The sequence below is a fragment of the Mustela lutreola genome, chromosome 7 (genome assembly GCF_030435805.1).
Source record: "Mustela lutreola isolate mMusLut2 chromosome 7, mMusLut2.pri, whole genome shotgun sequence".
NCBI lineage: Eukaryota > Metazoa > Chordata > Mammalia > Carnivora > Mustelidae > Mustela > Mustela lutreola.
The window spans coordinates 54,138,537-54,163,621 of NC_081296.1; the positions used below are offsets into that span (position 1 = coordinate 54,138,537).

Sequence of the window (25,085 nt, forward strand, 5' to 3'; positions counted from 1 at the left end):
CGGGATGGTAGAAGTTTACAGTTTCCCGTAAGCCGCACCATCCTTTGTTCAAACATTTTTTAGCCAATAGATAGTTATTTGGGGAGGTGATTTTCTCCCTGCCCCCTGGCCCCCCACAACTCTTGATGAATTTCCCTTTCTTTTCCCATTACCTTGAGGAGCAATAAGATATGGTACAACTGAGTCCAATGGCAAATTTCATTAATGTAAAATCAGATTAATCTTAAAATCGAATAGTATTTCTAGCATACTTTGTGACCTTCAACAAATCTACGAACATTTCAGTCTTAGTTCCTTATTAGCTAAAGAGCAAATTGTTACCTAGTTCCTTTAGAAGTTATGCAGATTAATTAATGTTTGGAAAATGATTTGAACATTTAAATCAGTCTATAAATACCAAACAGCTGCTTCTTCCCTGCTGGGAGGGCCCAGGTAATTCATAACCTCTTCTAATAAAGGTAAAAATAGTGTACTTGAGCTATACAATTAAATGTGATTTATATGTAATACATATTAGTCTTTAAAAGCTAGAAACCATTTAATAGGAACAATTCATATTTCATAACTATAAAAAGGCATTTAATGACTTTAGAAAAGGTAATCATCTACTGTAACTGATCCAGATATCAAGTCTTTAACTCTCTCTGAGATTTTCCAGAGTCTACTCCAAGTTCATTTTTAACCTATTAATGTTGACTGATACATTTATCTTTTTGTTTTTAACCTTTTGTTTATTTGTTTGTTTTAGAGGGAGAGGAGAATCTTAAGAGCAGGGCTCCATCTCACAACCCTGAGATCATGAACTGAGCCAAAATCAATAGTCAGACAATTAATCAACTGAGCCACCCAGGGACCCCTGATATATCTATCTTGAAATTCTCCCAGTTTTCTCATTTTTTTTTTTAACTCTCACAACCCTAATATAATTTCCTGGGAAATTTGCCTGTACAAAACTTTGCTGTATTCAAAACCTCTTCTGTCAAGATTTAGCGCTTTTATATCATAGTCATTAAAATTGAACAAAATCTTAATAGTTCCTTTATTAACTACTATAGTGACTTTGCATAGTAGAAATCACAACATGTTAATTGCATTTAATTAACTATTTTAAATTACACAAACTCCTGACAGTAGACAATAGCACAGGGTACTCATGGGCAATAAAACTGGAGCTGCTATCGCTACTTTATTAAAACTTAATGAAACTATTCATAAGCTTATTTATTGTTTACAAGAAGAAAACCGTGTTTCTTTTGAAAGCAAAACTGCCTGCTGAAAACAGATTTTTGGTTGTCTAGGTGAAGGTTCAGAAGTTAATAAAAGGTTCTACCATATCCAACCTCACAGTTCTACCAGCCTCTCATCGCACTAATCCCTACTTCACGCCCATCCCTGTCCTTCAAGCAGATGCCAGGAAAGGTTAGTGATTCAATGACCATCTTATGTGCTGTGGAGTCTATGGGAAAGAGCAATGAGGTGGGATGTGGGATAGGGGGCCTGGGTTTGAATTTGGGCTCAGCCACTAATTCTCCTAGGTGGCCTCAGACAAGTCGGGGTCTTCACTCTGGTCTGATTTTGCTCCTCTCTAAATCAGAAGGTTGGACTAGACAACAACTAGAGTCCCTTCCACCTCTAAAACCCATTGTCCTACTGAATTAATATTGATTGAGATGTTGGTGTTACTACATGTTAAAATTATCATTGTATTTAGGTGATATTAATAGAAAATTTCAAGCTTCTGAGCAGATAGTTTTGTTGTTGTTGTTGTTGTTGTTTGAGCAGATAGTTTCTGATGCTATTCTGGTAGCACTTAAAAAATTTATCTCAATATACTACTATGCAAAAATATGAAGCCAAAATTAATGCAATGGCATTTAAATCATCATGTCTCAGTCTAAATTCTAGTGTTCGTGAAACCAGTGGATTTCTAGTTTTTAAACAAAAGGTCATATCATCTTCATCTTGGTATCCCTAGTGTCCAGAACCATGTTGGCTGAATGAATAAAGAAATGAAAGAGTAAGCAAATGAATGAGTAAGGCCTGAGTATTTTAAGTACCTTCTCTTCTTTTCTCTGCTACTTCATTTAATTGGCTGAAGTGTTAAAAAATGCCCACGTGGATCCCCTTTTGTATGTCAAATACAACTAAGTGAGATGGTCTTTAATTATTCCCATCTTACTTTCCACCTGTTGTCTGAAATAGTTTGGACCTAAAGATGGTTCCCAAAGGTTCTCTTGCTCTTTGGAGATAAAAAATTCTCTCTGGTCTGTCTACTGACCTATTGCTTGAGGAAGAACAGAAGAACTCAGAAGAACCCAGCAACATTATAAGTCCCTTAATGTGTGAAGCTCACAACTGTAACTATTACTTTTCTAGTTATAAACCATTATTGTTCAGAGATCTTTATGACATATGACTTTACTCAGTTTACATATTTACTCCTTGGGAAGATGGAATGACCCCAGCAGAGTTCTTGCTTTAGTGCCATCTTCTACTCTTCCTGGCTCAAATTAGGGTGAATGAAATAGTGAATGAATCAATGAATCAGTGTCCACTTTGGTAATAGACATAATGAAAAAAAAAATTGCTGCAAAACAAAGGTGAATCTAGAGCCACGGCAACTTGACCCAGGGGGGAAAAAAAATCACATTTTCATCCCTCAACAATCCACCAGAGAACACAGGTCTGCCATAATATTTGTAATTAATCAGTCAGTCAGTCAACTTGTATTTATTGAGTACTCACCATATGTCTGGTACCATGCAAGGTAATAGAAGCATCAGGAAAGCTCAAGCTGTGGAACTGTGGTCACAGTGTCTAGATTTTTTTTTACATGTTCTTGATACCCTTAGCTGTCATCTCAGGTTCACACAAGTTCAGCCAGAACTGAAGGATTAACAACACCCAGAAGAGAGAGATGTTTTGGAAAATGCAGGATGAACTTTCTGACTTTTTCTCGAATTATCTTGTTACATCTAAAATAGAAAGCAAGCTTTGCCTTGCCTTGCCTTGCCTTGCTTTCCTTTCCTTTCTTTTCCTTTCCTTTTCAGTGGTTAAGAATATATGTCTCAGTACACAAACCAAACTTTTAGGCTGGGTGTGACCTCAGGCAAGGTGCTCTCTGGTCTTGTTTAATCAACTCCAAATTCTACAAACAAGGCAGGCTTGACTTGGACCTTCCCTCCATTCTCTGCTAACTGCTTTCTCTACCTTTGCCCACGTGCCCTTTCCCCTGCTCCTCACCAGGCCAAGCACATTTTCTTGTGGGCCTTTACAAGTGCCTCTATCTCTGCCTGGAAAAGTCGCTTCCTTAAGCAACTCTTTTCCTTCATAGATGATCACGATTTTTAATACATTTATTATGAGTTTATTTAATGTCTTCAGCCCTCCTACAGGCTCCATGAGTTCTCTCTGGCTCACCACTGCATCCCCAGCCTCCAGAATAGCTCCTGTCACATAATAGGCACTTAACAAATGCCAGCTGAATGAATGAACGTCTAATCCCTAATCCATTCTGCTGGAAAGTAAGAGTATTATGAAAGTTTAATGAGATAATGGGCTTAAGTGATGACTTCCCAAAACAGGTAAAATCATGGGTCTCATACAAATATAAAATGAACATATGTGAAATATTTTATTTATTTAACTCGTTGATTAAAAGAGAGAGCTGTAGGTGTACCTGGTGGCTCAGTTGCTTAAGTGTCCAACTCTTGGTTTCAGCTCAGGTCATGATCTCTTGCGCCTTGAAATCAAGACTTGGGTCAGGCTCCACGCTCAACAGGGAGTCTGCTTGAAGACTCTTTCCCTCTGCTCCTCCCCTGACTTGTGCTCACTCTTCCTCTCAAATAAGTAAATCTTTAAAAAAAAAAAAAAAAAAAAAAGAGGGAGAGAGAGAGAGAGATCTATAGGATGTCACAACTGGTTTAAAGGAGAATGCAAAGGACACACATTTGTAGCTCAGGAATTTTAAAATAAATTAGCAAATAGATACAAAATTGACCTTTCTGTGGGAAGGAGGTGTGTTCCTTGTCCAGATAGAATTTATTTTCAAGTCTATAGATAAGAATTATTTGCATTAGTATCAGTCTTTTTTTTTTTTTTTTTTACAAATGAACCTTAATTTCTACAGAGTTGTGAAATAGCTCAAAGACTAAGTCCAGATAATTCCCAAAGACTTCAGCATTCCATTCAAAAGGTGTCCAGTAATCTCTTTTGCTTATTCCAAAACTTAAACAAAAATATTCTTACAGTCTTCCACCATTTTCATTAAAATGATCTCCAAAAACAATTTTCCCCCCCCAAACAAGGCTGTTCTCATTAGGTTTGTCCTGATTATTTACACAGGTGGGCAAGAATAATCGGTCTTAAGTTTGGTCTGCTGGAAATTTTCCTAAGGAATCTGATTGAACTTTTAAAATCCTCTATTATTATCTTAAGGCTAGGAAATCAAGCCCAAGAAACTCTGCCCACCACATTTCAACTACAAGACCTATAAATCTGGGTAATTTCTTTTTTTCAAGAAGAGTTCCAAATATCCTAATGTTCTTGGGCCTGGACACGACCTTCCTACCACCTGCAAGAATGGAAACGCTATAAACATGTACCAGTCCAGGTTTTTCTGAAGGCTTTGTAAACACTGGCTCCATAAAGTCAACCTTAGTTCTTTAAAAGTGACTTGTCATTCATGATTAATAAGTATCATTCTGAAATATAAAATTCCAGACAAGGTCTTGGTTGCATAAGTGATTTTTCCAATTATATCTTAGTAAAAGGAGGGCAGATTTTTACTGAAAATATGCAAGTAACTATATTGCCATGAAAAGTAAAGAGCCTCAAAGAGAGTTTCTGAATTTGGGAGACAATGGTGAGCCACTTTAAGTATTAGAAGTTTGATTTCCTTATTTCCTAGAAATCTTAAGAATATTCAATTTACATAAGCACTTACTTCTCTCTGTAAGTCAATCTGAACAGAGCTTCTTTAATTTGAGACTTTACAGTCTAAATTATTAGTACCATCTGGAGACAGCAAAACATTCTATATTCATAATGAGAGATAAAGGCCTTTCTGAATGACAGATACATAGACTTAGATATAGACATAGCTTATAGTGTCAACTCTATAATTTAACCTACAGATGGAAAATGAACACTGAAACACACCTCCTGGTCCAGATACCACCTTCTTTGTGGGCATGACATTCCTAGCTGATTTGAGCTCAAAATACACAAGTGGAAAAGCAAAAGACTAACAGACTATTTTCTCTATTGTCCCCTCACTCAACAAGGAATTAGATCTCTATAAGACATTAATCCATTTATGGAGATCGCCAAATTCCCAGTCATTGTATCTACCAATAAGGAATAATTTAGACATACATGAACCAAAAAAGAAAAAGAAAACAAAAACAAAAATTTAATAGGCAGTAATACTGAAATTAGAAAAACAGTCAATAAGTTTCTATTGCCACTTTGAATTTGCTAACAAAATATATGCCTAGACCTGGTTCCTTGTGCAGTGCATCATTTCTTACAATTTCAGGTGAATCTTCTGCTCATCTTGGCAAGATCTCCAAAATTATTAAAGGACATATATATTTTAAAGTAAAATGATTCTTACACAACTATAAAATGAACACATCAAGATTTTATTGAGCTCATTGATTAAATGAGGGTTTCAGTAGGATGTTACAATTAGTTCCAAGGAGAATCCAAATAGACACTTTTACAAATCAAGAGTAGCGAAATAAATTTGCAAATGGACACACCACTGGCTTTTGGGGGATGACAGAACCGTCATCCCTCTGTGTGACAGTTTATTCACATGCATATAAAACAAGAAATATTTGCACTTATTTCAGTTTTCTATAAATTAATCTTAATCTCTAGAGAACTGTAAAAAAGACTCATCAAAAACAAAGGTGATTACAGGGGTCAGATAACCTCCAGAGGTTCCAGCATTTCAATGAAAAGATACCCAGCGTCTTTTGCTTATCCCAAAGTCTTAATTTTTTCCTTCTGGTGGTAAATGTACACACATGTGTTTATCTAAAATTAAGTCAATTGCTCCAACCAGTACTAAAGCAAAAGTTAAAATCATGCCTATATTCTTTGGGATTCTCTTCGAGTTCAGTAATGAAAATATACGGAATTAGAAGGAGCTCTGTTTTTCACATCTGCAAGTCAGTCATAAGTCTTGGAAACGGGATCTAATATTTAAGGGTGGAAAATAGTTATGAGGACAAAGAGTTACTCTTAATACCTTAAGGTAGTTAAATCCAGTGTTAGAAAAATTAAAACCTGAAGCCCTCATTTCAAATGGAGCTTAAAGAGTTGCACTCTGGATGGGCAGTTCTTACATTTTAGAAGTACTCAAGATTGACCTGGAATGCTTACTAAAAAATATAGATTACTGGGCCCCAATTATACCAATTCTCAAACTTCAGGGGACACATAAATTATGTCCTGGAGGCTTCAGTACTGCAGATCCCCAGGCCCTGACCTCAGAAATTTAGACAGGCTCGGGAGAGGGCCCAGGAGTTTCATTTTAATAAGAAATCCACCCCCCCAAAATGATCCTGCAGTAAGCAAACTGAAGATTTCTCTTTGGAATCATTGTTTTACAAGTGAAGTCTTCTCCAGCTCCCCAATCCCTCAGTGTTCCTTTCTCTGAATTCCTGTAATACTAGACTTCAGTATCCTTAATAACAACATAATATTGTCATCGAGGTCCCCAGGCAAATGGAAACCATATTTGCTCCCCTTAGAATCTGGGCCAACTTCTTCAGCTTAGTCCAGCTTGGTACACGGCATGCAGACGAGGGTTTCCTTGAGACCCAGAGTGCCTTACTGTCCTTCCTATTACATGAGAGCAACAAGAGGCTGAAGCCCTATCACAAGGGTGTTTCGCATCCTCCCTGGCTTTCTGGCTTCCACACAATAGATCCACCTTAATGAAAGCATTACACCTGCCAGAAGGCTTTGCTCAATTCCTCCTGGATTGATTAATTAATTTATTTAACAGTCTTTTGGCCTTTAAAAGCGCTGGTCCCAGCCATGCGGATATAGTACGAGTTCTAGGAATTGTCAATTAGGTGCGTTAATACTATCCATGTTGCACAGTTACACTAAATTCATCTATTTGGGCAATCACATCTTCTGGTGATGTGAGATATGTCTAAAAATGAGTTTCTCTTTGTTGTTGTTTTGTTTTGTTTTTAGAGAGATTGAGAGAGCAGAATGTGAGGGGCAGAGGGAGAGGGAGAGAGAGAATCTCCAGCAGGCTTCACGCCCAGCATGGAGCCCAGCATGGGGGGGCTCAATCTCATGACACTGAAATCATGACCTGAGCTGAAATCAAGAGTCAGCTGCTTGACTGACTGAGCCACCCAGGCGCCCCTAAAAATAACTTTCTTTTATAAAACATGACTCATTGTAACAACAGGGGAATAGTTACAAGCACATAGATTTTCTTTCTTCTCTCCTTGGTTATGAAGACTGTATATTTGATTTCTCCAAATTTTAAAAAGAATAGCAATATTATCGATCGTTGGAAATGTTATGTATAAAGAAGTTTGAGATCGCACTGAAATTATATTTCTACCTTAAAATGAAATTTTTTAAAGATATTATTTATTTATTTATCAGAGAGAGCACAGCAGGGGGAGTGTCAGGCAGAGGCAGAGAGAGAAAGAGGCTCCACTGAGCAAGGAGCCCCATGTGGGGCTCTACCCTAGAACCCTGGGACCATGACCCCAAACCAAAGGCAGATGCTTAACCAACTCAGCCCCCAGGCATCCTGAAATTATCTTAATACAGTTTATTTAATAATACCACTATGGGAAATGCCATTTTATCTTGGGTTAGAATACTAAGCTTAAAAGAATGTGTTTTCTTCATCCAAAGGATTAAGGCACTAGATGTGCTTTCAAAAATAAGATGAGTAGAGTAAGTTACACTTGCGAAATTCATAGAGCTCAGACTTTGTAGAAATGCTTAGAGTTAAAATCATATTCTTTTAACCTTCCTTTTCAGGGATATTAAGTATGATTGAACGAGGACTGATTCCACCAACAGCAAGGATTACCTTTCAGAATCCACCCATTGTACCAAGAGCAGCTCCTCTGCATAATTTTGATGAAGCACATAAGATCCCAACTGCCGGTAAGACAGTCTTGCCTGAACGCTTAAGTGGGGATACACAGGAATTACCTCCCACCAAAATCTAGTCTCCCAGTATCCAACTTGTATATGCAATCATAGGACAAGATGACAGCTGTAACAGTTCTGAGTTTCACTTGACTGAATAAAGTAACTTTAGTCTCTTCATCGAATACTGACACACGGCCTGTTGGGTTAGAAGGTTGGTATTTTCAGGGGACTCGCAGCTTGGTTGGGAAAACAAGACAGACAGAACAAAGATAAATAACAATACAAAGAAGCATAGCATAAAAACCCAATGGATGTTAAAGTCTAGTGCTACAGGGGTTCAAAGGGACAGTTGTGGAGGGGGGAGATAATAGACTTCAAAGAAGAGCCTAGATGAAATCAGGTGTTCAAGAAAAGTGCCAACATGGGACTCTACTACTTGTGGAAACTCAGGCAAGCCATTTCCTTTGTCTGGGCTCCAGCTTCCCCAGTTGTAAAATAAAGTGGTTGGGGCTAAATGAATTCATCTGTTCAACAAATATTTGTTGAATGCATGCTTTATCAAAGGTAGCAACCTTTGATAAAGGGCTGGGGATCCAACAGAGAATAGAATAACTCAGACAACATTTCTGCCCCCATGGTGCTTACATTCCAATGGGAGAAACTGATAACAAGCAGGTAAGTAAATGAGAATTTGAGCTAGTGTTAAGTTCTAGAGATAAAACAACACGAATGAGAGAATGATAAGGAAGTAGTCACTTTGCTTGTGAGGGAAGGGTCGGGAATGCCTCTCAGAACATGCATAATGCTTGAGTTGAGGTGAGTTGAGGTACAAACGATCAAGAAGCCAGTCATGAAAAGATCTAGGGAAAAGCATTCTAGATATAGGCCAGCACAGATACAAGGGCCTAAGGACTAAAGAGGGAATGAGCAAGGGTGGTATAGCTGGAGAGCCAAAAGCCAGGGAGAGAAGGGAGGAGATGAGGCTGGAAAATAGAGGGCAATGACATGACATAGCCTGGAGCAGAGAATACGAGTTGTCCTCAGTTTTCATTCTTCCCTATTTCCACAGTAATGGAGCCATGAGTGGGCACATGCCAGCTTAGCTAAAGACAACATTTCCCAGGCTTCCTTCCAGCTAGCTGTGCCATGTGACCAGGTTCTGGACAAAGAGGAAGAAAGCAAAGTAGGAAGAGAAACTTCTGGGCTGAGCCTATAAGAGGAAAGGAGCATGGTCTCCCCCTTTCCTTTCCTCTCTCTGGCTAGCTGGGAGGCAGATGTGATAGGGAAGCACTTGAGAGTCACAGGGGGAACTCCATGTTCCATCTCCCAAATCCGGCAGAGCTGCCCTACCAACCTGGGACCGTCTTCCTTTCAACTCTTGTGTGAGAGAGAAATAAACTCTTAATTGGTTTAAACCACTCTATGTGTTTTAGGATCTTTCCCTGTAAACATATTTTACTATAGCAGAACTAACACGAATGAGCAAACCATGATGAGGAGTTGGATTTAACTAAGTATAATAAGAGCCCACTAAAAGATTTAAACAAGAGGTTGATATATTACCAATTCCTCACAAATTTTTCCAGAAAATAGAAAAGAGAAGACACTCCTCAGACCATCTTACCTGATTACCATTCACCCTGATATCACAACTAAAGACATTAGAAGACAAGAAAACCACAGTCTGTTTTCCTTCATGAAAATACATATAAAAATCCTCCACAAAATATTAACAAATTGAATTCCATAATATAAAAAAAGAATAATATATCATGACCAGATAGGGTTTATCCTAAGAATACAAGACTGTTTTGACACTTAAAAAAATCAATCAATGTAGTGCTGTGAAGTGTGTAAACCTGGCGATTCACACACCTGTACCCCTGGGGATAAAAATATATTATATGTTTATAAAAAATAAAAAAATTAAAAATTAAAAAAAAACCAATCAATGTAAATCATCATATCAATAGACTAAAGAAGAAGAACCATATGACCATCTCCATCTTAATACATAAAAATAAAATAAAATGCAACATCCATTCAACAATAATACTTAAAAAAAAAAACAAAACCCTAAGCAAACTAAAAATAAAAGGGAACTTTCTCAGCCTGATACAGGGCATCCACCGCTAAAATCATACTTAATAGTGAAAGACCAACTGCATTCTCTATAATTATGATCAGGAACAAGGCAAGGACATCCACTCTTACCACACATATTCAATATTGTATGGAAAGTCCTAGCCAATACAATGAGGTAAGAAAAAGAACAAAAAATCAAGAAATTAAACTGTCTCTCTTTAGGAACAGAATGATTACTACATAGAAAATTTGCAAGATCTAAAAAAAAGATAATAGAATAAATAAGAAAGTTTAGCACGGTTTCAGGATACCAAATTAACATATAAAATATAATTGAATTTCTATACACTAGAAATGAACAATTGGAAATTGGATTTTAAAAAACAATGCCAGGGTGTCTGGCTGGCTCAATCAATAGAGCGTGTGAATTTTGATCTCAGGGTCACGAGTTTGAGCTCCACGTGTAGTGTATACTTAAAACAACAACAACAACAAAAACAATGCCATTAAAATAATACCAAATAATTAAATACTTAGGCAGAAAACTAAAAAGGATGTGCAAGATCTGAATATTAAAACTCCAAAATGCTAACTAAAAAAAAATTCAAGTAAGACCTAAATAAATGGAAAGGTAGGCCATGGTCACAGATTCAAAGACTCAATATTGTTATGCTAATCATCCCAAAGTTGTCTATATACTCAATGCACTCCAAATCAAGATCAAAAGAATATTTTTGTAGAAATTGACAGGCCAATTCTAAAATTTATATGGAAAAGCAAAGATGGTACAATAGCCAAAAGAATTTTGAAAAAGAAAAGTAACATTGGAGGACTCATGTTATCTGAGTTAGGATAAAGTTATAGCTATCAGAACAGTGTGGTATTAGCAAACTGATAAATACAGAGATCCACAGAGCAGAAAAGAGAGTTCAGGAGTACATCTACACATATGGTCAATTGATTTTCAACAAGGACACAAAGTCAATTTAATGGAGAAAGAATAGTCTTTTCAACAAATGGTGCTGGAACAACTGAAGATAGACCTATAGAGAACTTTGACCCATCCCTTGCACTATGTATAACAATTTACTCAAAATGGATCATAGAGCTAAATGTGAAGTCTGAAACTAAGAACTTTTACAAGAAAACAAAGGGGGAAAATTTTTGTTTCCTTGGGTTAGGCAAAGATTTTTTAATTACTGTAAATCCATAAAAGTAAAAAATGGGTTCATTGGACTGCATCAAAATTTAAAACTTCTACTCTTTTAAAGACAGTATTAAGCAAATGAAAAGAAAAGCTACAGATTCAGAATTCATATTTCAAGACACATACTCGATAAAGAATTTTTGTCCAGAATATATAAAAATCTCTCAAAACTCAATAAGAAAATAAGCAATCCAATAACCTAATAGACAAAGGATTAAAGTAGAAATTTTACCAAAGATGACATATGGGTGGTAGATACATAAGTGAAAGCATGCTTAACATCATTAGTTACTAGTGGAGTATATATTAAAACAAATCTTAATATATTTAAGATAATTGAAAAATGCTTGAGACACCTTGGTGTCTCAGCACCAGTTAGGCATCTGCCTTCAGCTCAGGTCATGAGCCTAGGATCCTGGAATTGAGCCCCACATCAGGCCCCCTGCTCATAATTGAAATCATACCATGCTTCTTTTCTAATCACAATGGTATGAAACTAGAAATCAATTACATTAAAAAAGAAAAATCCTATGATCATCTCCCTATGTGAGAAAATTTAAAAATCATGTAATGCAACTCAACATTAATAATGGGGCAGACCCCTGAGCCAAGTAGAAGTATAAGAGGATTTTCTGACCCTGATTATTGCCTTCAGCCAAATCCCCAGAACCAATATTCTTAGTAGGCACACTTGAGGAGCGTTCTATCTTGCCATTAAAAGCAGAGACAGTTCAATAATGACCACTACTGCCACCATCACTGAACACGTCCTTGAGGCCCTAGCACACACAGTAAGACAAAGAATGGAATGGAGACAAAGAGGGAGGGAGAAAGGGGCATCGGCCAGGAACGTATGGGACTGCAAATATCAGAAAACCTAACTACCAGTGATTTAACCAATGAGAGGGGTTCATTTGTTTTACAAGTTGGAAATCAGGGAGTAGGCAGCGTAGGGCTGGTGGTACTCAATGGAAGAATCGAAATAGCTCTCTTTCTGTTTTATCTTCTTTGGATGTTTGAGCTCAACCTCATGCTTGCCACCTCCTGGTTCTGTGATGGCTCCTACAGATCTGGGCCTTAATGTACACATTCGAGGCAGAAAGAGGGGAATGCAGTGGTTACCAGTTTCTTCCCAGAAGCCCCTGGATGGACTTCCCCTTACATCTCACTGGTCATATGGCTACTGTTAGGTCTAAGAAAGGCTGAGAAAGTGAATCTCTAGGGCTGGAGTTAGGTTTAGGGTTAAGGTTAGGATTTGGGACATACTTACACCGAATTCTTACACAATAAGTTATGCTCCTTACAATCATTCATAAAAATTCTTCATTGGATATTAAATATATTTACTATTTGGGCCATACTTATGCTAAAACATTATTTGTTGTTTATCTAAAATTAAAATGTAACTTTATGTCCTCTAAAAATTTTGTTTGCTAAATCTGGTGTCCTTTGGAGCTGGGCACATTAAAAAAAGAATATGTTTTAAAATTAGCAAGAAAGAAATGTTACTGGGCATGTACATAACAGGAACTAACATAGAAGCATACAGGGTTGTCCAGAAAGACAAGATTTTTTTCCCCCTGATATTTTTAACTCCGACAAAGTTTATCATACAGATATTTCCAGAAGGAAAATTGAATAGCAAAATATAGGCAGTACCTTATGATACAAATTTTGTTGGAGATGCACATTCTTCAAACATATGTATCCCAAAAAACTTAAGGCTACATGCAGTTATAATTCAGTGACAGAATTTCTGCAGGTAACTAATAAAAACTTTTTTTAAAATTTTAGATATACCATTAACTGTGGATTACCCATATGAAATTACAAATCTTTTAGATTTTTATCTACCAAATTTCATTAAAATTTTACTAAAATTCTTTCAAAATTATGCCTACTCAAAAACTTGTCAGCTGCTGTTCTGTTTCAATGTCAGAACTTAACCATAAATCTCACACTCATCTGCAGGAACCTGATAGTTTAACCAACAGTACACTGAGCCTGCAGACACCGGGAATAACAGGGCTTTACGGGTGAATCTGTGGATTTCAAGTAGCCCAAGTGCCGGGTGTGGAGCGGTCTTCAGATGTGGGAGGACGTAGTCCAAGTGAACAACAGGGTAGGAGAGCATAGAGGTCAAGGCAAAACTTACAGGTTTAAAATGGAGTCTTCAGGGGCGCCTGGGTGGCTCAGTGGGTTAAGCCTCTGCCTTCGGCTCTGGTCATGGTCCCAGGGTCCTGGGCTCGAGCCCTGCATTGGGCTCTCTGCTCAGCAGGGAGCCTGCTTCCCTTCCTCTCTCTCTCTCTGCCTGCCTCGCTGCCTACTTGTGATTTCTGTCAAATAAATAAATAAAATCTAAGAAAAAAAAAAAAAAAGGAGTCTTCACACAGTCTAGGCAACTGCCAGGCTCCAGGAAGGGATGAGCCAAGAAAACAGAAAACCAGGTCAAACCAGCTTGCTCCAAGAGGCAACCAACAAATGCCTTCTGTGGAGATAGATTTTATTATTAGATTCTGGAATTCCTACTACTTTTTAAGAGATGGCCGGAGAGATTGCTTGTGGCCCACCTGTGAAATGTGAACTGGGTCCAAACTGTGCACTGGTGTGCTGTCTTTGATCGGGGTCTGTCCATTCTTTCTCAGATGAAATGGACAGAAAAGGGGTTGGACTCAGGGAGTTAAAAGAAGCCTCACTTCTTTGACTCAATTTACTATTTAAATAAACTATTTTTGTTTTCTTTCTTGGAAAGAGTAGTATCTGGATTTTTCACCCCTGAGAATGTCACACTTGAGCTATCTGTAAAGGGCAGTTGGATTTGCTGCTAGGTGACAGGAGAGATGTGATTTCTCTCCCAAGCATTGTCTAGCAGGGAGGCCTACCACCTATGGACCAGATGTGTTCTCTAAACATTGTTGCTCTGAGATTTAATTAATTTCATAAATGATATTTCCTGTGTTTTTTCACTTGTATTATTTCTCCCAACCCATTTAAATTCTTCAAAATCATCTTTTTTACTGACCACACAATAGTCTCCCATGTACAGTTATATTAACTTCCTTATTAAATGAACTTGGGAATATGGCTATTTGAAGAGATCTTATAGCAGAAATTTTGTGAGGATTTTATTTATTTTACTCGAGAGAGAGACAGAGAGACAGAGCACAAGCAGGGGGAGGGACAGAGGGAGAGGGATAAGCAGACTCCCCACAAAGCATGGAGCCAAACATTGGGCTGGATCCCAGGACCCCAAGATCATGACCTGAGCCAAAGGCAGACGCTTAGCCAGTTGAGCCACCCAGGGAGACCACACAAAACGTTTTATATGACAAATATTACTCTTTAATGCGCTTGCTTTTAAGATGTGCCTTTCTGTCTGGGGAGTGTGCACAAAATGAGTTCTATTCTGAAGGAACAGTTGCCATCCCATGCTTTGGGCTTTCCTTTTGAAATCAATGATCACAAATGTTTCATTGAATTGATACAGGCAAGACAATAGTGAACAGTGACAGAGCCATTTGACTTTCAAGTGGCAGACCCAATAGTATCCACCCAGTGACTCAGCCTTTTTCTGGAAGAGGTAACAATACCCCACCTCCATCCACAGCCCCTTTGGCTACACTTCCAAAACCACAGCTGATTCCCGTGGAAGCAAAGAAGTTCTCTTCCAAGAAACAAAGATCAAAGGTATTCATACTTCTTTTTTTTTTTTTAAGATTATTTATTTATTTATGTGAGAGAGAGAGAGGGAGAGAGCGCACATGAGTGGAAGCAGGGGCAGAGCGAGAAGCAGAGACTCACCCCTGAGCAGGGAGCCCAATGCTGGGTTAGATCCCAGGACCCTGAGATCAGGATCCGAGCCCGAGGCAGATGCTTAACCCACTGAGCCACCCAGGCGCCCCTCATGCTTTTAACTAACAGAAGAAAATTGTTAAATACAATATTCTCAGTGAGATGTTTAGTAATATGCACATATGACAGAGTTGTAACTTTCATATAGAAATAAATACTATTCTGGCTGCTGGGAAGCATTTGATTTTTAAAGGGGGATTGCTGTTTGTACCTCAATGTACGGCATGGCAAACTTTTTCATGACAGTATCCACGGGGTCTTAAAAAATTCAATCATGTCACATTGTGACTAAATGACTGGGCCATCCTATATTACTAACAGGGTCAAGAGTCCCAAATATGATAGCTATTGCTTTATATCCAAATTCATGTTGGACAGGGTATGTTCTTATGAGGTTTTACTCTACTTCATTGTCTTTAAGCATAGGATAAAAAGCAAGCTCTTCAGCTTTGCAAAGATATTCTAATGAGGAAAGGGAAGAAATTCGGTCTTCTCTAACATTAGGGCCTCACAGTAGAACATAATTAATTCTTCTGGAGATTGTCCAGGTTTAAAGGTGCTGGACTTTTGAAGCTTGCTTTCTTAGGTTTATAAGCCACAGAGTTGTGATAATTGAAACTTTTCACCAGAAAAAGGAGACAGCTGGCAGGGTGTTTTTCTGAGCTTACCCTATGTGGTCATATTTATAGCTGCTCCGTTAAAAAAATTTTAAAAAAGCAAGGTAGAAAGAGAAATGGAAGAGTGGCAGAGAAGAAATGAATTCTACTGTCTCTACGTAGTAGATTGTTACCTGCTCTTCCCAGACCTTCTTAACACCCACATCTTCCTCAAGATGCTTTCCCTGCATTTGCAGCCCTGGTGGGCTGTGTCCCCTTAAGAGATTTCCAAGCTGTTTATGTAGCAGCGTGTCATGTGACACCCCAGTTGCCATGGCAAATATTTGTGTTTCATGAAAAATGTGGGTAAAAAAAACTGATGTAAATGGCCAAGTCCCTAGACAAACAGGCCTTCGGGCTAGTGTTTGGCCTGCACCACGATTGTTTCAAATTCAGCTGTTTAACAGGCTGTGCGAAGGCCACGGGCTAATGTGCATAATGGGAACAGGCGGGGGCACCTGTTTTGATTCTCACCATGTTTGAGCTCTCAAGTCCCACAGTGTTATAGACAACAGATCTACAGGTAATACAAACATCACTAGGTTTTCTGCGGTAATCGATCTGAATCCGAAAAAAATGTTTTGTTTTAATAAAGACACTTTTGGAGGGCTAATTAGCCCTGCCTTTAATATCCTCTCTGCTGACTTCACAAAGCTTTCCCCTAGTGCTGGGGCAGTCGTATATAAAGACTCTTTCCTGTGGTCTCGAATTGGTACGTTGCTGAATCGGCTGTTCAATGGTAAATGTAATTATTCCTATGCTCTGTGAAAAACATCCTAGCATGGAAGTGAAAAGGCTCACCGAAACCCTGATGGAGCCAGAACAGACCTTAGGTCAGCGTCCACCATTGGATGGCGCGGTGCCACACGGAGAAGCCCTTTCTTGGAAATACTCCTTTCAGTATCCCCTAGAAGTGGGACTTGGCATCTGACTATAGTTGTTGTTGTAAATATTTACTTTGTCAAACTCTCTCTTCAAATCAAACAGGGCTCTTGGCAAGCAAGGCAGCATCGTCTGGGGTGGGAAAGGTCTTTCTAATTATTAGCTCCTGCCTGCATAGAAAGAGGGAACAGGCTGGCCCAGCGGGGGAAGCTGGGGGAAGGAGGTGGGGGGAGGCTCTGTGCTATTTGTTTTGTAACATTGCCCATGAGAGTCATTTTGATTTAAACTGTGTCTCATTCTTCATTGTAGGGGAAAGGCAAAAGGTCAAGAGGACATCATGATAAGAAGGTCTGTAATTTGTGTGACTAGTTGAAATTTGGGGTTTGTCACCTGATGTCCCTTCCTTTTGCTGCAGGGCAAAAGTATGGGAGGCTGGTGACAGCTGGAGACTGCAGCGAAAGTTCTTTTGCTCTTCTTTTATAAAAGAAATTAGATCATGCCTTCAGAAAAAAAAAAAGAAAAAGGTTCATTTAAAGTGAAAAACCTTCCCTACCCCCTTCAGTTAGGATTGAATTACTTCCCAGGCTTCAACCCAGAAATGTGATTTAACATCCTCAAAATCTGGCTGAATAACAATGGTCTTCAACCTCAATCTAGGATCCTCATCTTTTGAAAGTCCACTTGAAAAGGAATAAAATGCGAAAAAAAATTCACTTGGCCCCCAGCATGTGCATACGTGTGTGTGTGCGTGCGCACGCATTCATACACACGTACACACACACACACGCTGCATAAATGAGGTCACTGGTAAGGGTATGAGACTCAGAACGAAGCTGCCTAAAACCAATAAGGTAACAAAAACTTTGGGGGAATGACATCGTTCCCACAGACAAGTACGTGCCAGTAAAGAACATTCCACTGGGTCATGCGTGAGTCATAAATGTTCTGTACTTGAAGCAGGGAAGAGCTGGATTCTTCTCTTACTAATAGAGGAATTTTGAGCAAGTCACTGAAATTCTCGGTGCCTCAGTTCCTCCTCTGATAAATGGAGATAATAGCTCTTCTCCTAGAAGTTTGCTATATTAGCGCTGTTAATGTGTGTGGAAATACTCTGGAATTATAAAGCACTTATCAGAATTCACTGGCTTATTTTTAAAAACATCTTCTAGGCCTCTGTTCCTTTGGGGATCTTATCAGAAAGAATTTCACAGTGAGCTTAGCCACCCCTGTTCAAGGAAAAAGAGTCCACCTTTTGGGTCTCCTTGTACTTCTGCAAGAGTGGGACTAGACAGAGCTGTTCTTAAAACAATGACTGCATACGGGACTTCGGCACCGAGACAGGTTGCTCCTGTGTAAACTAATCAATGCACTCAGAACCTTCCTCCTGCTTCCCTTGACTTCTTGCTTGGGGGAAATTGTGAGCTTGCTTCTACACTTTAAAAAGGATGTGCTTTAAGAACAGTAGGCATGATGTATCTGGAAGATTTAGAACAGCGAAAGGTGATTGAGGCTGTTCTTAGAACATGACAGGAAGCCCCTTCCACACACCCCCGAATGCTCACAGCAGCCCTAGAACCTCCGTACTGTCATTGTCCCCAGGCCCACACAGTTGGTCAAAGGGTGCAGGGGATCCAGATGACAGAATGAGTCTCCAGAGTCCCCACATGGGGGGGACACAAGGTTATGAACTCTTCCACATGAGCTGGTTTTCCAAATGTTACCACCACTAGGATGATAACTACTACTGATTACTACAACCACTGCCACTACTACTAACTACTAGCACCTTGTACGTATCACGTGCTTACTCTGTGCCCTCCACGGTTCCTATGCTTTATTAGCTCACCTCATTTGACAACATGTCTGTGCAGTAGGTACTATTATTATTCCCATTTTCATGGAAGGACCCAAATATGAAGAAGTTAAGGTCAACTACCTAGTAAGTGACAGAGCCAGCCTACAGAACAGGGCCATGCAGCAGCCAGAGCCCCAAAGCATTAGAGAGTTTTTAAACTTCCAATCATTTCTGGTGGAAATCTTTCTAAAAGATCCCATCTCTCTGCCTCCCTGATATAACTAACATCTTCTCTCCCCAGTACCACATATGCAGAGAGCCCGTTTCTGGTCATTTTTCATTTGTTTCCTTCATACTCAGGACACTGCTTGTCACCTCTGCTGTCATGTCTGCTTTTGCTGGCTCTGACTTTAAGAGACTTTTCTGTCTTCTAGCTCATTAACCAAGCAACCAAGACTCAAGAAGTGAAAGGATAAAGTGGAGACAGGCCCTGCACAAGGATCCAAGGAATAAGATAATCCCCATGGTAGATTTTGTAGTTATTTCAGAAATCTAAGGCCAGTCTTTTCAGGGCTCTAGTTCACATGTGGTTAAAGTTGCTAAAACTGCCTCTTTCAGGAAATATATCTTTTTATTATCTCAAGGCAGTCATGTTAACTATGTGAAGATCCACTTAATTTCAATGAATATTTTGATAATAAAAAATCTTTTTTATGGGTAAAACAAGCAAACAAATATATTTATTGGACATAAGGGTCCAGGTTAATTCATGAGTATGTTTGCTTTTGGAAATGGAGGAGGGAAAAGAAAGGGCTAAAAAGAAATAGGAAGACAATTTCAATTGTACCTTATGTGCTTTTAAAAAAATTTTCAACACATATATAAATAATTTAAATATATCTAAATCTTATAAATAATTATAAATATATAAAATATACTATATTTTAAAATGTAAAATGTATTTTACATTTATATATTTAATGTAAATATAAATTTACATTAATATATATTACATATTTTATTTACATATATAATATATATTAATATATATTACATATATTTATATTAATATATTGATGTAAATATAAATTTACATTATGTAAATATAAATTTATATTTACATTAATATATTTATATTATAGTAATATAAATATATATTAAAATATATATTTTTAAATATATATATTTGTCTTCTTTGCTTTGGAGATATATATATATATCTCACATATACATAATAAATATTTTATATTATCTAATGTTATTTACTTCATCTTCATGTAGATTCCTCTGGTTTAAACTACTGGACTTTTGTAGCTTGCTTTCTTACATTTATGAGCCACAGATATATATAATATACATATACATATATATATGTATGTGTGTATATATAAATACACGTGTGTGTATATATATGTATGTACATATGTATATATGTATGTATATATATATATATATATACGTATTTATATAAATACACACACACACATATACACACATATAGCAAAGAAGATAAAAGATTAACATATGCCCATGGTAGTTTTTTATAGTATTTTTCTGTACTTCCCTGTATTTTCAAAACTATTTTCCAAATTGGAGAAAAAACAAATAAAAGAAAATCCTATTTCAAAAGACATACCTCTCCATAAAATCTCCTTTGCTACACAAAGAACAGGTTTGGGTGACAAACTTTAATGTCAATTATGGAGTCTTGCTTTTCTTAGTCATTGTTACATTGTTACTTTCTTTAGTATTTCCCCAGTGTATTACTCTTGATCCTTTTGTTAAAAAATCGTGACTATTTTCTAGGTGAGTCAGCTGAACTATTTTAAAGAAGCAACATGTGTGACAGTGACACTGTCCCTGTCCAGTCTCATTTCCTCCCATCTGTAGAAGGAGGGGATTAGACCAGCACGGTTTTTCACAAAACGTTCATAGCCCCTACAACGCTCACCCTAAGACCCCCAGGAAAAGGAAAAATGTGGAAGTTCCCAGTAGGTGGGGCTCTAGACCCCTCACACCCCTAGCAGCTGTGTTAACTGTGTCCCTCTTTATAATCAGATTATATTGTTTCCGAACAAAGTGTTCCAGGTTTGAAAATATATACTTTGAAAACCACCAGGTGATATCTAGCAGCAGTTTTAGCTTTAATGTGACCTACCTACTGAAGGAAATAAGCCCACTTCTTTATTTCTGTTTACTGAAGTATAATTAACCTACAGTGTTAGGTTAGTTTCAGGTCTTCAATAGGCTGATTCAACAATGCTCTAAGTACTCAGTGCTCATCCCAAGTGTACCCTTAATCCCCTTCACCTATTTCACCCAACCCCCACACACCTACACCTCACCTCTGGCAACAAGTTTGTTCTCTGTATTCAAGAATCTGGCTTTTTGTGTCTCTTTTTTTTCTTTGTCAATTTCACTTAGCACAATAACTTCTAGATCTGCACACATTGTTGCAAGTGGCAAGATCTTGTTCTTTTTTATTCCAGTGTGTGTGTGTGTGTGTGTGTGTGTGTGTGTACACTGCATCTTCTTTATCCATTCATCTGTGAACGGACACTTGGGCTGTTTCCATATCTTGACTATTGTAAATAATGTTGCTATAAACATGGGGGAGGGGGCTTGTATCTTTTCAAATTGTGGTTTTGTTCTCTTTGAGTAAATACCCGTAGTGGAATTACTGGATCATGTGGTAATTATGTTTTTAAAATTTTTGAAGAAATTCCATACTGTTTACCTCTTGGCTGGACCAGTTTGCATTCCCACCGTCAGTGTAAGAGTGTTCCTTTTTCTTCACATCCTCTCTAACAATTGTTATTTGTTTTATTTTTAACTTTAGCCATTCTGGCAGGTGCAAGGTGATATGTCATTGCAGGTTTTTTGTGCATTTCCTTGATGATTAGTGATGTTGAGCTTTGTTTCATGTGTCTGTTGACCATCTGTATGTCTTCTAGAAGAGAACATAGGCAGAATTTGACACCAGCCATGGAAACATTTTTCTAGAAATGTCTCCTCTGGCAAGGGAAACAAAACTAAATTAAACCATTGAGACTACACAAAAATAAAAAGGTTTACACAGCAAAGAAAACCATCAACAAAACAAAAAGGCAATCTATTGATATGGGAGAAGATATTTACGAGTAATCTATCCAATAAAGGGTTAGTATGTGAAATATATAAAGAACTTCTACAACTCAACATCAAAAAACCAATTAATCCAATTTTAAAAAGGGCAGAGGACATGAGTAGGTATTTTTTCATATCAATCTACTTCTTGAAGAGCAGAGAGTGCCTGCCTGGTGGTCTTTGTGCCCAGCACAGCACAGTCTCCTTTTTTGTCTTGTCCTGAAGGGTCACAGAGAGGGCAGGTGGTACTTTGGCAAGAACTGGAGTTCTCCAGCCTGAAGGTACAAGAGGAGATTCAGAAGGAATTCTAGGGCTGTTCTTTCCTCTTTTAGACTCACTTTGTTTCATGAAACCTCATTTAATTTACCTTCTTAAGGGAAGAAAAGAAAAAAAAATATCCAAAACCAGAAACCTGTGGCATCATTTAAAGCCGTTTCTATTTTCTCTAATTCATTAGCAGCTGCTACCCTCACCTATGCATTTTTGACATGAGACTTTCAAAGTGAATGAAAATTACACAGTTTTATGTGTAAAACAATTTTTTTTCTTGTATGAAGTAATCGAGAAAAAAATACTCATAAAATTTCTTTATCTGTCTTCATGGCACCTAAGTATACACTTCTATTGCTTGGGACTAACAATTTTACTTAGTAATATTAAAGTGAAACTTAGAAAAAAGTTTAAGTTACCAGTAAGCCACAAAATTACCTTAATTTTTTTTTTTTTTACTTTATCTCTTTCATTCATTACACTGTGGCCTGATACTTCATAGAAAATCTGAAAGTTTCAAAAAGGAGAAAAAAATTCCTAAATACACACACACACACAATCCTATAATATCATATCCCTTTGGCATTATTTAAACTTTGGCATGGCCCTTTGTTGATATCATCCAATATATTCAACTGTGACCCATCACTTGTCTCCTAACAATTTATCATAAGCCTTTATATATATGACTTTAAAAGTCTTCATAGAACATTTCATAGAACATAATAATATGTCTTGAAGATATACCATAATTTTCTTAGTTACTATCCTCTGGTTTGACATTAAATCATAAATGTCAGATTATTAACTATTCTCATTATTAATAAATAATTAAATAATTTCCTGTTATAAATAAAACTGCCATGAACATCCTCCATATTTGTACATAAATCTTTATATTTAAGCTACTTCTTAGCGGTAGAATTCCTTAGTCAAGGGTATGGACATTTTCAGTAGTCTGTTAGTGCTTCAAAACTCAAACTATTAGTTTGCAAATAACTTGTACGATCATAGTAGAGTTTTATGCTATAAACCCAGCCCCAGGTAGCTATCAGTTTCATTCATACATTCATTCAACTAATCCTCACTGACCTTTAACCATGTGCCAGGCAGTGTATTAGACCTTGGGGATGTAGCAGTGAACAAAACAAACCAAGTCTTTGCCCTCTTGGGGCTTACATTCTAGTGAGAAAGGCAGATATTTAATAAAATGGTCAAGCAGTGATAAGTGCTACGAATGAAAATAAAGCAGCATCCTTATGCAAGTTTAAAGGAGGTGACAAGGTGGGGTGTTGTGAGAATTTTGCAAGTATCCCTTAGCCATGTGGGATCAACAGACTTGTTATACACACATTTTCCTCAGGAAAAGCACAAGGTCAAGCTTTACTTTGGTGATAATAGAGGTCCTTTTGGAGGCTCACTCTTCTTGCTTTACCACACAGGGGAAAACGATGATGTGCCTTTTCTCAGAAATCTAGGAATCCGGGCTGTTTTCACTCCCTACCTGCCAGGTTCCCTGTACGCATCCCAGGCAGGTTCCACCCATCAGTCCTAATTGCTCCAAGCGATTGTCCTTCCCTATGTCGCATTCTTTCTTTTTGAAAATATTAAAAAGGGAGCAGAAAAGATGAAATCAATGCAGCAATAAAATAAGTCTCTAGAAAAGGCAGTATCACATTTGGCTGAAAACGTATTTCATCTCTCTCAAAAATCTTCCTGATTTGTTCTGTTTGATCTTCAACCAGAATTTGATTCAATGTGTGTTTTTGTTCCAAAGGAATACATCGAGGGGTAGGATTTTTTTTTTTTTTTCCTCCTCAGAAAGTGTTTCAGAATTGAGGAAGACTCATTTGAATAAAGATACCTTTCAAAGCAATTGCAGAAATTAGCCCTAGAAAATTGCTGCTGAACTGAGTGGCCTTTACACACAATTCTCTTCCTTTATATATGTCTCTCTGCTCAGTGAGTTCTCTATTTTTGCCTTTTATCCTCTTTATAAAGCTTAGGGACTCTGACTCTCACTTTTAATTGACACTTATGGCTGTTTTGTTGATCTCAGTTTTGTTGTTGTTGTTTTGTTTGACTGGAATATCACTCTCTGGGGTTCTCTCCCCATGACCACCTTCACATGGAGTTGGTATAAGCAGCTATTCCTTTACTATGGAGTGTAGGTTTCTAGAAAAGCTTCCTATTTAAAAAAAGAGAAGAGGGAAAATCCCCAGGTCTTTTTCATGGTACATGAGGTGATGCTATTGGAGATGTTTGCCTTCGATGTGCTGGCTCTGCTAACTCCAGGAGTTTATTAAATAACAGAGAGCATTTCGTAAGGGGTGACACTTTCTCAGAGAGACATTGGGTATCAAAATCAGAAGCACCCTGAATGACCCCCTCCTGCAAACTAATACCCCACCAGACTTGTGAGAAGTGACTTCCCAAGGCCATGTAGTAGGGCGGTAATAGCTAGATCCTAGGTCTTCTCACTTCAAATCCATCCCTTTCCCACCATGCCATGGTTCATTACCATGTTCACAGGGTAAGTTTAAAAGACTGCTTTCCAAATACGAAGGAAACAGCAGGCCGGGGCCAGGTTAGCTCTGATGGAAGAAGTGGTAAAAGGAAGATTGAAGGAGGAGAGGCCAGCTTGGTATGGGGCCATATGGGGAGTTCTGGACAGTTAGAGCTGTCGGCATGGATGGTATGGGGGAGGGGAAGGGCAATTAGCTGTGTGATCATGGGCAAATCACTTTACCTCTCTGAGTCTGAGTTTCCTATCTATGGTGGTAACCACACCAACCGGAGCTAAGTCACTGTGAAAGGTTCTTTACGCATGTTAGGATCTTCACAGCAACTCTCCTCATTGTTAGAGATGAGAAACATTTAAGTGTAGAGGATGTTGTCTTAGCTGGGACTGCCATAGCAAAATACCATAGGCTGTGGCTTTAACAGCAAACATTTACTTCTCACAGTTCTGGAGGCTGTAAGTGCAAGAGCAGGATGCCAGGATGGTTGGGTTCTGGTAGGGCCCTCTTCCTGGTTTGCAAGAAGCTGCCTTCTGGCTGTATCT

At 38.1% G+C, this 25,085-nt stretch overlaps 1 protein-coding gene and 1 long non-coding RNA gene across 7 annotated transcripts in view; one reads left to right on the forward strand and one right to left on the reverse strand.

The window, feature by feature from the left end:
* LOC131835969 (uncharacterized) overlaps positions 1–16,150 on the reverse strand; it is a 41,773-nt gene extending 25,623 nt beyond the window's left edge. Inside the window, exons 1-2 of one of the 2 annotated variants that reach the window (XR_009355432.1) lie at positions 16,083–16,150; positions 3,680–3,855 (exon numbers count right to left, since the gene is read on the reverse strand). This is a non-coding gene — a long non-coding RNA (uncharacterized LOC131835969). Of the gene's footprint in view, positions 1–3,679; positions 3,856–13,595; positions 13,744–16,082 lie in introns of those variants that run through there. The other variant, XR_009355431.1, reaches the window with a different exon arrangement.
* Positions 1–25,085, forward strand: part of IQCH (IQ motif containing H) — a 193,532-nt gene that overhangs the window by 60,216 nt on the left and 108,231 nt on the right. For 3 of the 5 annotated variants that reach the window (XM_059180893.1, XM_059180894.1, XM_059180895.1), the window contains exons 6-9: positions 1,299–1,419; positions 8,032–8,160; positions 15,048–15,127; positions 17,140–17,178. In XM_059180893.1, the coding sequence (XP_059036876.1) occupies positions 1,299–1,419; positions 8,032–8,160; positions 15,048–15,127; positions 17,140–17,178 (369 nt within the window). Of the gene's footprint in view, positions 1–1,298; positions 1,420–8,031; positions 8,161–15,047; positions 15,128–17,139; positions 17,179–25,085 lie in introns of those variants that run through there. The other 2 variants (XM_059180897.1, XM_059180896.1) reach the window with 1 other exon arrangement.